Source organism: Lycium ferocissimum, unplaced genomic scaffold, assembly GCF_029784015.1.
Source record: "Lycium ferocissimum isolate CSIRO_LF1 unplaced genomic scaffold, AGI_CSIRO_Lferr_CH_V1 ctg60, whole genome shotgun sequence".
Lineage (NCBI taxonomy): Eukaryota > Viridiplantae > Streptophyta > Magnoliopsida > Solanales > Solanaceae > Lycium > Lycium ferocissimum.
Window position 1 is genome coordinate 277,419 of NW_026726189.1, and position 13,291 is coordinate 290,709.

General features: G+C 36.4%; 2 protein-coding genes across 3 annotated transcripts; one reads left to right on the forward strand and one right to left on the reverse strand.

Annotated features, from left to right (window-relative positions):
- The first annotated feature begins 1,682 nt into the window (after window positions 1-1,682).
- LOC132045153 (uncharacterized) lies at window positions 1,683-7,954 on the forward strand. Of its 2 annotated transcripts, none has more exons than XM_059435691.1 (7): window positions 1,683-1,838; window positions 2,593-2,822; window positions 4,436-4,675; window positions 4,821-4,932; window positions 5,048-5,222; window positions 6,633-6,873; window positions 7,492-7,954. In XM_059435691.1, the coding sequence occupies exons 2-7, from the start codon at window positions 2,639-2,641 to the stop codon at window positions 7,779-7,781; spliced, it is 1,242 nt and encodes a 413-aa protein (XP_059291674.1). In that variant the 5' UTR covers window positions 1,683-1,838; window positions 2,593-2,638; the 3' UTR covers window positions 7,782-7,954. The 2 variants fall into 2 exon arrangements, with proteins under 2 accessions (XP_059291674.1, XP_059291675.1); XM_059435692.1 differs by having other exon boundaries at window positions 6,633-6,867.
- A 1,180-nt stretch (window positions 7,955-9,134) lies between these two features.
- On the reverse strand, window positions 9,135-13,022 carry LOC132045129 (ubiquitin receptor RAD23b). Its single transcript, XM_059435666.1, has 12 exons — window positions 12,841-13,022; window positions 11,337-11,498; window positions 11,166-11,204; window positions 11,015-11,070; window positions 10,896-10,940; window positions 10,612-10,789; window positions 10,380-10,514; window positions 10,235-10,300; window positions 9,990-10,037; window positions 9,793-9,902; window positions 9,491-9,569; window positions 9,135-9,395 (listed from the first exon to the last, which is right to left on the reverse strand). The coding sequence occupies exons 1-12, from the start codon at window positions 12,904-12,906 to the stop codon at window positions 9,279-9,281; spliced, it is 1,101 nt and encodes a 366-aa protein (XP_059291649.1). The 5' UTR covers window positions 12,907-13,022; the 3' UTR covers window positions 9,135-9,278.
- Between the last annotated feature and the right edge of the window lie 269 nt (window positions 13,023-13,291).

The following is a 13,291-nucleotide window of genomic DNA, read 5'->3' on the forward strand; positions in this document are numbered from 1 at the left end:
AATCATCATTTGACATTCGCACGTTTAAATCTCGTAAGTTTTAAACCAATAGTTCATAAATTTTAAATATAAACTTCACCCATAAATTTATATTTTGTAAAAAAAGACCATAAGTTGTTAAATATTTTTAACAATTATTTAAATATACATCTTTCACTTTGAAAGAGATTGTTCGTCGTGTGGAAGAATTATATTAAAGAGTAGTTACATTACTATTCAATGTTAAATTTTCGTTTTTATTGAACTAAAGTTTGATCAATTGATGTTGTATTTTTTAGAAAGACCTTCTAGTAACATATTAATTTTGTTATAAGCTATGACTTGCTCATTTGGTAAGATTGTATAAAAATTGGAAATGTTTTGATAGTTTTATGTTTGTGGGGTTTTTATGCATAAGAGAAAATCAACTTAAAAATATTGAGTGCGTATAAATATGATTTGAAACCATGGTTTCAAACCAAACCATGTCCAAACTGCTCTCTAGGTAGCCATTTGTAGCACCTGTATTGCTGTTGACTCTTCTTTTTCAGAGTTTCAGAGTCTAAGTTGTGCTTTTGCGGAGCCCAACCTGAAACTCAGTATAGGTTTAAGTTTGAAAACTCAGTCATATGTCTATGGTTGATTCCAAGGAAGCTGCATTTTAAAAACATTATAAATTTCGACTACTTTTTAAATAGCATCCAAAAATGACTTATTCTTTAAATAGCGCCCACTAATTTATATACTCAGTGCATGGGTGAAATTGATGGGTCGGCCACTTTCTGTCCTACTATTTAAAATATATCTAATTTTTTTTCAAATTATGTAATCCACAGTGTTTTTTTAAAAAAAAAAAAAAAATTAATGGGGTGACCGGTTTATATCCTACTGTTTAAGATATATTTATTTTTTCAAATTATTTAATCTACATTTAATATTGGCAAACTCCTGACAAAACGTTTTTTGTTCTCCTCCTTCTCCTCCTCTTAGTTGTTGCACATAACTTGATTCAGATATCTTTGCGACAATTGAAGCATAATGATTGAATCAAGTTTTATATTACAACACAAATAAAGCACTCAATGGACATTGATAGCATTCAATCAACCTTTTTACAACCACACATAGGACTGGGAATAAAAGAAAAACACTTGATGTTATTAGGCATGTCAAAACTATTGAAAAGATAAGTCGAGCAACTCTTACAACATTCCATGGAGTAAACTAATGAACCATCTAAAATCCATCATCATCGTCTTGAAGAAGTTAGTCTTGAATCTCAAATATGAAAAATGAATATAAATCAAGTGGATGTTGTTTGAAAATCTTGGAAACATCAACAAGGGTGAAGACTGGCTATATAAACTGACTGGCTATATAAACTATCTCTCAATTTTGAAATATGATCAATATGTTTGAATTTGAAATCACACTTAAAGTCCAAAATTTAGATATACGTGTTTTGAGTTTTTGAGATTGACAGGTCAAATTTATGACCAAAAATGTAATATCTAAAGTTTGAATTTTGAATAACATGTCTAAAGTTAGGCTTTGACGAGCTAAATTTTAAAGATGTATGTCTAAAGATTTTAAATCTTCATATTCCTGCTTTTGAAGTTGATTTTAAAGTGGCTAAACTTACAATAACTTACGAATTTTCGGCTATAACTTAAATAGCGGTACTTACATATGTGAACTTCCCCGCGTGGAGCCCCCCCGCGGAAGAACATTCGTCATCCAAGACAACAAAGAGGCATCTTCCTTGTTCTTTTTCTTTTTTGGTATTTGTTCGCCTTCAAGTCGTAAGAAGAAATTTTCGTTTTGCGAATCGCGATCATCGTTGTCTTATCCAGCTCTAGGTAAACCATCCGATTAACTTTCTCTCCCCTTACTGTTAACACAACATTGATTATTAATTCATAGCTAGTTTGCTGTTTTCTTAATTCTTAGGGTTTACTAGAAAGATCATCTCCTACTTTAATTTACCTTTGGGTTACCTTAATTCATACATGAATTGTGGTTCAATTTATTTATTGATCGGTGGAAATTGTCTCGTGTGCCAAGTAAGAAATAAAAAGAGAAAAAAAAAAGGATGATAAAGGTTTGATTTTGGGATTTCTGGGACTAGAATTTGGTCAAGATGTGGGCAAATTGATTATTGATTCATAGCTCGTTTGCACAAATAGCCAACTCCCGATCTTGTCCAAGTTTGCAAATGTAGCCAATTTGCAGAAATGTCCCTGTTTGCACGTTTGGCTACTTTGCGCATTTGGCCCCTTTTCTAGTAGCTTCTTCTTCAATCAACCCCCAAGCCACCTTCCACATATCATAAGCCATCTTGTGGTGCTTGTAGTAGCCTCCAAAGGCCTCAAACGACTTCCTCATCTTCCATGTGGGCAAATTGATTATTGATTCATAGCTCGTTTGCAACTTTCTTAATTCTTCTATTAGGGTTTACTAGAAAGATCAATTCATAGTGTAATTTACCTAACTTATCATAATTATTACATGGAAGTGTGGTTCAATTTATTTATTGGTAGATGGAAATTTTCTCGTGTGTAAAAGGGGAAAAAGAGAAAAAACGATGATAAAGGTTTGATTTTGGGATTTCAGGGTTGCTATTGGATAATCGTTGAAGAGGAGCTAGAATTTGGTGAATATGTGGGCAGCTACTTGCCTTGCGTCATGCTGTGCGGCATGCGCTTGTGACGCTTGCCGTACGGTAGTGTCAGGGATCAGCCGCCGTTCTGCCAGGATTGCTTATTGTGGTCTTTTCGCTTTGTCACTCATCGTCTCGTGGATTCTTAGGGAGGTTGCTGCACCTTTAATGGAGAAAATACCATGTAAGATTTTTTTTTTTTTTTTTTTTTTTCTTTTCAATTATGATACATGAGCTTCTTTACTTATCTGATCTTTCTTTTGTTGTCATTCACTGTGTTTCTACCATTGACTGTTTGTCAATTTGGTCTTGCAAGTTTAACATCAATCGTCCCGACTCCTAAGTTGATCCTACTAATTAGAAGTAGGTGGGCGTAAATGGTTCTTAAACTAATGCACGAAGAGGCTAAAATGGTTATTGTAAGTCCATTAAACATAGATGGACCAATGGATGCAGGCACATACCCTTGTAGATTTCAGACTGCTGCAAACAGTCAAATTTGAACCGAACCCTGTCGGTGGCAACTTGAGTTAGACAAGTGGTAGGGATGTAATTTCCTTCATTGATTAAGGAAATGACCTTGAATCAATGAACTCTTCCATTGGAAGAATCTGCTCATTCTCTTTGCAGCATTTCATTTTAACTTCAAATCTAATTATGTTCCTGATGTAGAAATGGCTAATTGTTATGTCTACCTCTTGTGAAATTGGCTTCAAGCACCTTCGTCTAACTCAGTTGCCAAAGTTTCAATACTGAGCTATTTCATTAATTTGGAAAGCGAGTGCCTTTGCCAGAATGTAAGTCAATACTCATTTTAAACTACGAGATACCAAATCAAATTTGTACCAATGACGAACTAGTAATGTGATGCTTCTCGTGGTGCCAATTAAAGCTTTTTTTTTTTTTTTTTTAACCTTCCATGTAAGGCTTTTGTAACCCCTTCTACTAACAAAAAATTGTTCTTTTCGGGCAAGATAACATCTTGAATTGGTAGAACAAGTCAGCCCATGATTTGATTCTCGGCCATGTCAATTCGACCTGGAAAAGTGGCCTCTGCAATAATGATTAGTGCAACGCAAACTGCCAATTGCATATTTGGTTATTAGGAATGTTATAAGAGGATGAAGAATGGAAAACCCCGCATCATTGTGTGCATCTGCAAGCTTAGCTAGCATTTGAAGCAGAAGAGGTTGTCTAATTAATTTGCTATCTTTCAATGTTATCTTCCTTGAAAAGTAATGAAAGCAAGGTGATGAAAACTTGAGAATTTGGGAATCTTCCTCAAAGGTTATAATGGTCAGGTAGTGTAGATTTTAGGAGTGAAGAAGTTAAATATATTATAAAAATATAAAACAGAGCTAGTTTGTCATTTGATAACCTGCGGTGAATCCCTTCTTGGAAAAAAAAAATGAAGGTTGAAACAAATTACATATTTAATAGACGAAAAAATGCCAGAAACTTTTCTGGCTTTTGATGGCTTTGCTTTCCTTATTTTTTTCCTGGGATCAGAGCCTGTGCTTCAATTATGAGTTTAGAAATAGTGAAGCTTTGACAAATTGTACTTTGTATGCTATTGTCTGATTATTGAGTAATAGGCTGAAATAATTTTTTGTGTATCTCTTTCTCACTCTCTATCCCTTTCAGTCCCAGTTACCTCTTTGAGGTGATATTGTGAGCTCATCAGTAGCGCCTAAGTCTACAACCTTGATTTTGATGTAGTTTGGCTGGAACTATAGTTTTTACTCTTAGTGGGTTGTCTAATCTTCCAAGAATCCTTATACATTGATTATATTGCAGGGATTAATAGCTTTCACACGACACCAAACAGAGAGTGGTTTGAAACAGATGCTGTGCTTCGGGTTAGCTTGGGGAACTTCCTTTTTTTTACTCTCTTAGCAATCTTAATGATTGGTGTAAAGAACCAGAAAGACCCCCGTGACAGTATGCACCATGGTGGTTGGATGATGAAAGTCATTTGCTGGTGCCTCATGGTAATATTTATGTTTTTCCTTCCAAATGGAATCATCAGCTTCTACGGTAAGATGTGCTAGTTTTTCTTAAAGTCCTGAAATGTTGTGTTAAATTATTATGCAAAGTTTCAAATTATCTCCCATACACGTGGATTTGCACCTGAGTACTTTTTTCTGAGAAGTGGCAATTGAGTATTTATTTGTGAATACAGAGACAATTTCCAAGTTTGGTTCTGGACTATTTCTCCTTGTGCAAGTTGTGCTCTTGTTGGATTTTGTGCATAGTTGGAATGACAAATGGGTTGGATATGATGAGCAGTTCTGGTTAGTTTTGTCATGTATTGCATAGTTATTTAATTTTGGTTTTTCTCACTATCCTCCTCACTCTAATCTCTCTTCCTGCTTTTGGTTGGCTGTGTTGTTGTGTGTTGTTTTACAGGTATGTGGCATTGCTTGTCGTTTCACTTGTATGTTATGTGGCTACCTTTGCCTTCAACGGACTGCTCTTCCACTTTTTCACTCCATCTGGACAGGACTGTGGGCTTAACACTTTCTTTATAGTGATGACCCTCATATTGATCTTCGGCTTTGCTGTTGTTACACTGCATCCTTCGGTAGGTTTCATATATTTAATTCATTTATTGTTGCACAGTGTTTCCTTTTTCTAAAAACCTTTGGTGGCGCTAAGTTTTGCTGGCAAATCTGCCACTTTCATAAACGTTCATTTGCTTTTCTCATCTGATACCTCTATTTGTGCTGATTGCAATACTGTAAATATGTGCTTACTAGACAAAGCAGATCTGCAACTTTTGGTAGTTGAGGTTACTGCAGATCATGGAAGCTAGAAAGCTCTGCTTTTATGTTTACATATGCTGCATTTATGTCTCTCCATGTTAGAATTTTCTTCTTCATGTCTTCAAGTTGGTCTTCTCGTGAATCTTTTTATGCTTTCTTTAGATCTTGAGAAAATGTTTATTCTAAGTGATTTGAAGAAAATGGTTAGGTTTATTGCTAGTTTCAATGATAAGGAAGACTAAATTTCATATAAGGTGGTCTCATGTGTTTTTTTCAAGATCTCAGAACTTAAAGTTAGTTTTTGGAAAAAGGCTGGCATGGTGTGCTTGTTTTGTTTTCTGTTGTTCTTTTTGGGTTTGGTTTTAGGATTTTAATCTTGGTCCTTAATCATTAGAGCAGCTTGTTTTATTTGAAGCTGGAGAGTATCTCACTAGCGGGCCTGTCAGCTTTTTCGATTTCTTGTTCATGTAACATATTGTTTTGTAACGAAACCACTCTATTTTAATCACCCTAAATGTATGGTCTAAGTGGGAATTGCTTAAACCAGGACATTTAGCTGCTAAGTAGCGTATTGGGTTCATCCTAAACTTGGTCCTCCATAATCCTTATGAGAACTCTTCAATATTGCGAACTCTAAGCAACAATCATTAATGAACATAACGTCTTGAACTAGTCAAGAATGGTCTAGGTAACAACAGGAGCAAGTAGATAGATGCAGCAAAATTCTTTCGGAGAGTGAGGAGTTGGAGCTAACTCTTTCCAATATTTCTCCCTTGAATGACTCGTAGCTGGGTATATTCCTATATCTTTGTGTTGAGATGATGCAACCTTTCCAGGCAGCTCCCTCAGAACCATCTCTGTCATGAAGTCTCCTCCCCCTCAACTCTCCCACCCCCGTGAATAAAATAAACTCCCACTAAAGCTTTTAATAAGTTTGATTTGATATTAAAAGGTTCCCCCTAGAGCCATCATTCCATGCATGGGAAAATCCTGTTAAATCATCCAAGCACACTATGCCTGAGTTTCTACTGAAAGAGAAGAATAGGTTATGTTGATCTGTACTCATGATCTGTTTATTTTGAGGTATTTAAGCTCGTTGCTGATTGACCAGCTGTTGGAAATGAAATATTTGTCTGACTGCGAAGATTACTGCCATTATTTTTGTCAGAATATGAGTTCTATATTCTGATCTTTTTCCTTTATTCTGAGATCAATTTTTCTAAATGTAGGTTGGTGGAAGTATTTTACCTGCATCAGTTTTATCTTTGTACTGTACGTACCTTTGCTACAGTGCACTTGCAAGTGAACCTAGGGATTATGAGTGCAACGGTCTACATAAGCACTCCAAGGCTGTTTCCAGTGGTACACTTGCATTAGGGTTGCTAACAACAGTTCTATCTGTTGTCTACTCTGCTGTTCGTGCTGGCTCTTCTACAACTCTGCTTTCTCCTCCAAGTTCACCACGTGCAGGTTAGTTTCCACTATTCCTGAAGGTATATTAAAACGTTACACCTCTTTCATTCTCACTGGTAGGAACTGCGTATGTTATGTTCCTCAAACTCTGTCCTTAAAACCTGGTAGACTCCTGAATCCTTATATGGCCAATTGGATTTGCTGTCATTTGATGGAGCTGGACTATCTTGATGATCTAGTAGAGTTTTTCAACTTAATGGGGCTATAATTATACCTTTCATTATCGAATTTGGTGTGCTTATGTTATCTGGTGGCTTATACTTTTTCTAGGCTTGGTTGTGTCAAGTAAATTTTATATTATTCTTTGGGAGTTACTCTAACCTATTCTACTAGTTCAGCAGCTAGTTGACCCAATAGATATAGTTTACAGGTAGAGTCTCTTTGTAAATCACTTGCGCCATTGTCACTTGATTTGGCAGAGCAGTTTGTTATTGTGAATCAAGTTGCTGGTGTACTTCTTTAACTTTTTTAGTGTTACATATTGGCTGCATTCGGTACTTCCTCCTGTACCAAGTTTAGCTGATAGAAGCATTTAGTGCCATTTCCATATACCTGGGAGTAGTATGATCAGCTAATATGTGGATCATTTCTAAAGAACTGTGTCTTCTGTTGAAGGTGCAGGGAAGCCTTTGCTACCATTGGACAAGGTCGATGAGGAGGAAGAGAAAGAGAGAGCTAAGCCAGTCACATACTCCTATTCTTTCTTCCACCTTATCTTTTCTCTCGCTAGTATGTACTCGGCAATGCTTCTAACAGGTTGGTCGACCTCTGTGGGGGAGAGTGGAAATTTGGTGGATGTTGGGTGGCCATCTGTCTGGGTCAGGATCGTGACCGGGTGGGCAACTGCAGCTTTGTTCATCTGGTCTCAGGTTGCTCCAATTCTGTTTCCAGACAGGGAGTTCTGAGAAACCCAAGGAATGAAGATTACAATTACTAATATGATAAGTAAGTTTGAACTATATTTCAGCAGGAACAGGACTTTCTTAATGCAAGGGTTTCGATGCTCCTTTTCTGTCATGTGGATAATGTGTAAGACGATGCCACTGTGTTGATGAATCCTAAGTACCTTTTCATTTATAACCACCACTTCTTGGTGCAGCTGTTTTATTTAACTGTATATTTCAGATGAAAATTGTGTGGATATAAATATGGGCTTGCTTGTATCCAAAACTCCAAAATGGAGTGTGCTATTTCTTTTCTTTTTATCTGAATGGATTACCATTTCAGATGCAAAACTGTGGGGCTTTACTATAGATTTTTGTTCTTTTTAGTAGCTAATCAGTTGCTGCAAAAGTAACACTCTGGTACATTGTTGCACTTCGCATCAAAATGAAGAAATTTGTACCATAGGTAGAAGTGCATGGCAGAACATTTTAAGTATCAATGAACGTGGTATAAAATCAAATAACCAGGTATCGTAAATTCCATGATTTTGCGAAATTTGTATGTAGGAAATAAAATGGAAATTCAAATATACAGATTAATAATTAGGACACTAATATTTATATGATTCAAAAACATAATCTTGTAAAATTGATTAGTTATTTAACCATGATAAGTATATAACAAAATTGTAATTATGTACTATAGGGCATGTAACAGAGTCAGTCACATGCTCTTAAGGCTTTTTAAAAGAAAGTGTCTTCTACACCACACTCAGAGATGCGTGACGTGTGTTTAAACATAGAGCTTTAGCACTTATCTTGGTTAATTAACATGTAACCATCTACATCAAGTACATCAAGCCAATAGATGCATGACATGTTTTTATATGTAGAGCTTTAGCACTTAATCATGGTTAATTAACATGTAAGTATTTACCGTGAGATGTAGGGGCTCTTGGAACATATTGAACGGCCTTAGATGTTTAAGCGTGATGGAAAAGAATGCTTCACCTATTGGAAAATTAGCCGCCACCTTTAATAATAGTAACCGAAGACACTAGGCGCTGTTTGATCAAAGATGACTCCCAAAGCAAGTCCTATTATTTTGCTCTTTTGAAGCATTGATTACCAGATCCTACTCTTAAGATTCTTTAAGAACTGACAATGTTCAACCAACTTGTATAGAAATGCAAGAGTTGCATCTACAAAAACGTGAGATTTTTTATCCCGGAGACTACAGTACTACAAACGGCTTATTACCAACACATGCACTGAATTTGCTTTGGAACAAATTCCAAATTAATGATCTTTTTCTTTCTTTTTTGCTTCCTGGACAAAACAAGATTCTTGCGAGCAGAGTGTGCGAAGAAAAGCTAACAAATTAAGCTCCCCAATTGGGAAGATCAATTGGATCCAATAAGTTAAAGTAAAACCTCCTTTACAAACCATCTCGAGTACTAAAAACAGCTCAAAACCTGTTGTTGTTTACCAAAGAATACTGCTAAGATATTTTACCACTTAATCTTCGTAATCTGCTGCATGCTCCAACAGATAATTTGCGGCTAGTTCCTCATTGCGATCACACGCCAAAAAAGCTTCAATGACAAGAGCTCTATCAAAACCCATCGCCTCCAACTGCAAATGAGCAAATAAATTAGTTTCAAACATTACAAAATCCGTAAACAACTGCAATGTCCAAGAGCCAGTAGGGTTAAAGTGATGTCTCATACCCGCTCAATCACCTCCTGCTCTTCTGGTGTGACACTAACTGTGTGGGGTATCTCTTGCTCAGCCTGTTCAAACATGTCCCTGAAACATAGCCCATAGAAAAGCACTCAAAATACACTCATCTATAGGAGATTTGACCTCTTGAGTAACATGAATTAGCACCGCAAAAATAATAAAATCATTTTATACTTAACCACAACATAATTAAAATTTAATCATCTTTTGATGTGGAGAGGAGAAACGCTACAATGAATGAAATAATGCTAACTCTAGCTTGGCAAATAGCGCACAGTAAGGAACTAACCCGTCAGAACCATCCACAGGTTCATTGATTAATTGAAGAAACTCTTGATCATGCTCCTGTATAGATCTTAGAAGTTGAGGATTTTGCTTTCCTAGTTCCTGAAGCATAGGCTGCAATACAACATCCAACTTGTACATTTAGACAAGACCACCACAATGAACTAAGCAATGAAAAAAAGTAGAGAACACTACTTTTACCTGTAAAATTTGTGGGTTAGCTTGAACCATAGAACGTAAAGCTTGGAACTAAAACAAAAAAACAAAAGAATCATGAGTTGCAGAGGATTAACGACGTAAAGCAACTTAGACACAAGAAATATCAAGAATAAACTTATGACTTGGAATGATGCAAGAGGTGAGGTGGTCTCATTAATCCAAATCAGGAGTCCAAAAGGGAGGACTAGAGACAAAAAGCGAAAAAAACCTAATGATTAGAACCCTACCTGTTGGTTGTTCCTGAGAAAATCAAGGGATCCAAGACCAGCACCGCCAGCACCAGCAGCATTCTCCTGTAATATCTCCAGCTTAGACAAATCACATAAGGAGAAGACCGACAAATAATAATATTAAGGGGAAGCTATGGAAGACCTGAGGAAACAAATTTAAAGGAGCAGAATTAGGTGCGCCAGAAGAAGGTGCAGTAGGTGTTGCTGTAGTCCCAGCAGCAGAATTAACTCCACCTCGAGCCACCGGTACAGCAACTTCTGCCGTTTCAGGAATTCCCTGAATAAAAAAGAAATCACTATCAGAGCACAAAAGACCAACAAACTTGTGTGCGATGCTTTCCACTTCTTTTAAGTGAGGGAGACCGGGAACATACTGAATATAAGTAATCAACAGCTCTTTCAGGATTGTTATAAGCTGCTCGAAGTGCACGCGTAACTGTCTCTTTATCCCAGCTTCCACCGCCCATATCCATAAGTTGTTGTATTGTTTGCTCGAGATTATTGCCTGCAACTAGATTTGATGCAGCTTGACTATAATCATCAGTTGGAAGACTGCAGCAATGCAAAAGATGTATTAATTAACTCTAATATGGTAATCGAAAAACTCTACATGAGCCCCAAAAGAAGATATTTGTTATATACTGGCATAATTTGTTACCTAGCAGTCGCAGCATCCGAAGCTGACACAACAACTTGTGGGGCCCTACACATCATTTGCATCATGAGAAGGAGCAAATCCAACATAAGCAATAGTAATTAGTGAAAGTTGTAACTCACTGTGATGGCGGAGCCACTTCAGGTGCTGTAGTAGGATTTGCTGCAGTAGCTGGCTGCTGAAAGAAAGGATTAAGAAGGTATGTATCAGAATACCAAACAAACTAAAACTGCCAATTGAAAGAGGTCCTGAATGGTTATTTGAATATAGTACCTGAGCAGGTGTTGTCCCACTTGAGCTAGCAGTTTTGCTCTGCAAAGAAAACATAAAATTGATATAAGATCAGAAAATACATCCTGTTGGGGGTCTCAGGTTTAGCATTGGAGATATCAAAACTCAATCAATTAAGGGCAATAAAGGGAATCTGAAGATCTGTAGACATACCTTGCTAAGCATGACAACGAGAAAACCATCCTCAGAGACATTGTTTTCCAATAGTGTACTTTCATCCTTCAACACTTTACCATTGTGAATCAGCAACTGCTGCCCACATGGGTAACTATCTTTCCCTTGTATATCTTCAATGTTTTTCTTGACTGCCATAATCTACAATCACAAGATATCCCGTTAACATAGAAAATATTTTTCAATGACCAACCTAACCAATTAGGAGTAGCCCCAACATTTATAGCTCAAAGCAATTAAATGATCTGAGACTCTGGAAATTAGACTTGTAAGGTTTTGATTAATACGATGCACTCCGAAGCTTACAAACGAGATAAAGCTCAAAATTGTCCCCCGTATTTAGGCTTTGAATCAAAATAGTCTCCCTTAAATATTTTCCGGAGCACTAATAGTCCTCCAAGTATATAGAAGTGGTGTTCATTTAGTCATTGGGTAACCTTTTCCGTCTAAGGCTAACGGAGAGACCATGTTTGATTCATATGTCTAGCTAGTCATAGTTTCTCCAATTCATCAAGCTAGCTTCTTTTTATTGCAGCAAAGAAGCAAAATAAACCATTCAAGGGGCTGGAGTTGTCTTCCTATTCCTGACATTACTAAATGGATAATATCATGGGTATCGAATTCACATAACACTTTTGGTTTTCGGTATTGGAAGATGGTTGCTTTCTACATTATTGTCACAACTGAACCCAAGAATAACTAAGTGATCACGCTGGGTCAAGCTACGTCTACTATACTCTTCTGCAGCTGAAGTTTTATTTTGTTCCTCCTCCAGTATCCTATAAGCAGTTAAGTATATGAACACTTTGAGCCTATAAAACAGACCTCAAAAATCCAAATGATTCTGATCTACTAAAGCGCATTAATAGAGACAGGTAATAGAAGAAGGTGTTAAATCCACCATCCCTTCAGCCGGAAAACCTTCCCACTGGCCATTGCTAGAAGATGGATTTTGTTCTTTTTAAGTTTTGGGGATGGGGGACACAAATGGTTAATAAAGACTAAAAATGCACCACATTATATACTTCGAGGACTATTAGTGCACCACTTAATATTTAAGGGACAATTTTGATTCAAAGGGACTGTCTATGCCTTGTACTAACCATTTAGCTTTAATTAACCTAGGGATAAAAAAAAAAAAGGGGTGAAGCATATACATCTAAACAACTAAAATTCAATAAAATTATGAACTTGTAGTATTTGCAGGCATCAGGTAAAGCACAACCACAACATCATAAACAGCTCCAAGAAAATAACCAATGTAGCAAGCAGAAACCAGGACAAAATTGTCAAGAACGCAAATGAGAACTAAAGTTGTCTTTTTTGCTCATTCAACACTATCAACGTTGTAATTATAAACATAAACACACACAAAAAAAAAAAAAAAAAAAAGATAAATAAAATGAAAAATTGGAACAGGAATTACACAGCAAAAAATAATGTATATATATTATATAGAAAAAAGGAGAACAAAAGGACTAACAGTATCTGAGGATTGAACCCTAATTTCGAAATGACTGCCTTTGAGAGTCTTTACAGTGAGCTTCATCTCTGCGAATTTGGAGAAAAACAAAGGGCTTCACAAAAAATAACAAACCCTAGAAACTCCTTAATGCTGCTATGGATCGGCTATTACCCCCTGCTTTCCAAGTTTTTGGAATATAACAATTTCTCAAACAAATATATGCTATAGTCATTTATGTTTGGGCTTACACTCAAAGTCATCCTTATTGTTTTATGTAGTGTGGTAATAGTCCTTTATGTTTGTACATTTGAGCACATTTGATACTCCATCAAACTTCGGTCACGTAAGGGTGTCAATGGTATGGTTAGACCGGTTATTTTATAGAATTTATATCGTATCAATTTGTATAATCAAATTAAGCATTTCGAAACCGTTCAATCATCTCGGTTTCACTTTGATATCTGTACTA

Bases quoted from the DNA above. Each gene is read 5' to 3' on its own strand.
- LOC132045129 (XM_059435666.1), bottom strand. From the start codon at position 12,906: ATGAAGCTCACTGTAAAGACTCTCAAAGGCAGTCATTTCGAAATTAGG. The intron at 11,499-12,840 runs GTTAGTCCTTTT...TTGTGATTGTAG, and splicing joins GGGTTCAATCCTCAGATACT to ATTATGGCAGTCAAGAAAAA. The intron at 10,301-10,379 runs GTCTTCCATAGC...GAGATATTACAG, and splicing joins CTTTAAATTTGTTTCCTCAG to GAGAATGCTGCTGGTGCTGG.
- LOC132045153 (XM_059435691.1), top strand. From the start codon at position 2,639: ATGTGGGCAGCTACTTGCCTTGCGTCATGCTGTGCGGCATGCGCTTGT. The intron at 4,933-5,047 runs GTTAGTTTTGTC...GTTGTTTTACAG, and splicing joins GGATATGATGAGCAGTTCTG to GTATGTGGCATTGCTTGTCG. The intron at 5,223-6,632 runs GTAGGTTTCATA...TTCTAAATGTAG, and splicing joins TTGTTACACTGCATCCTTCG to GTTGGTGGAAGTATTTTACC.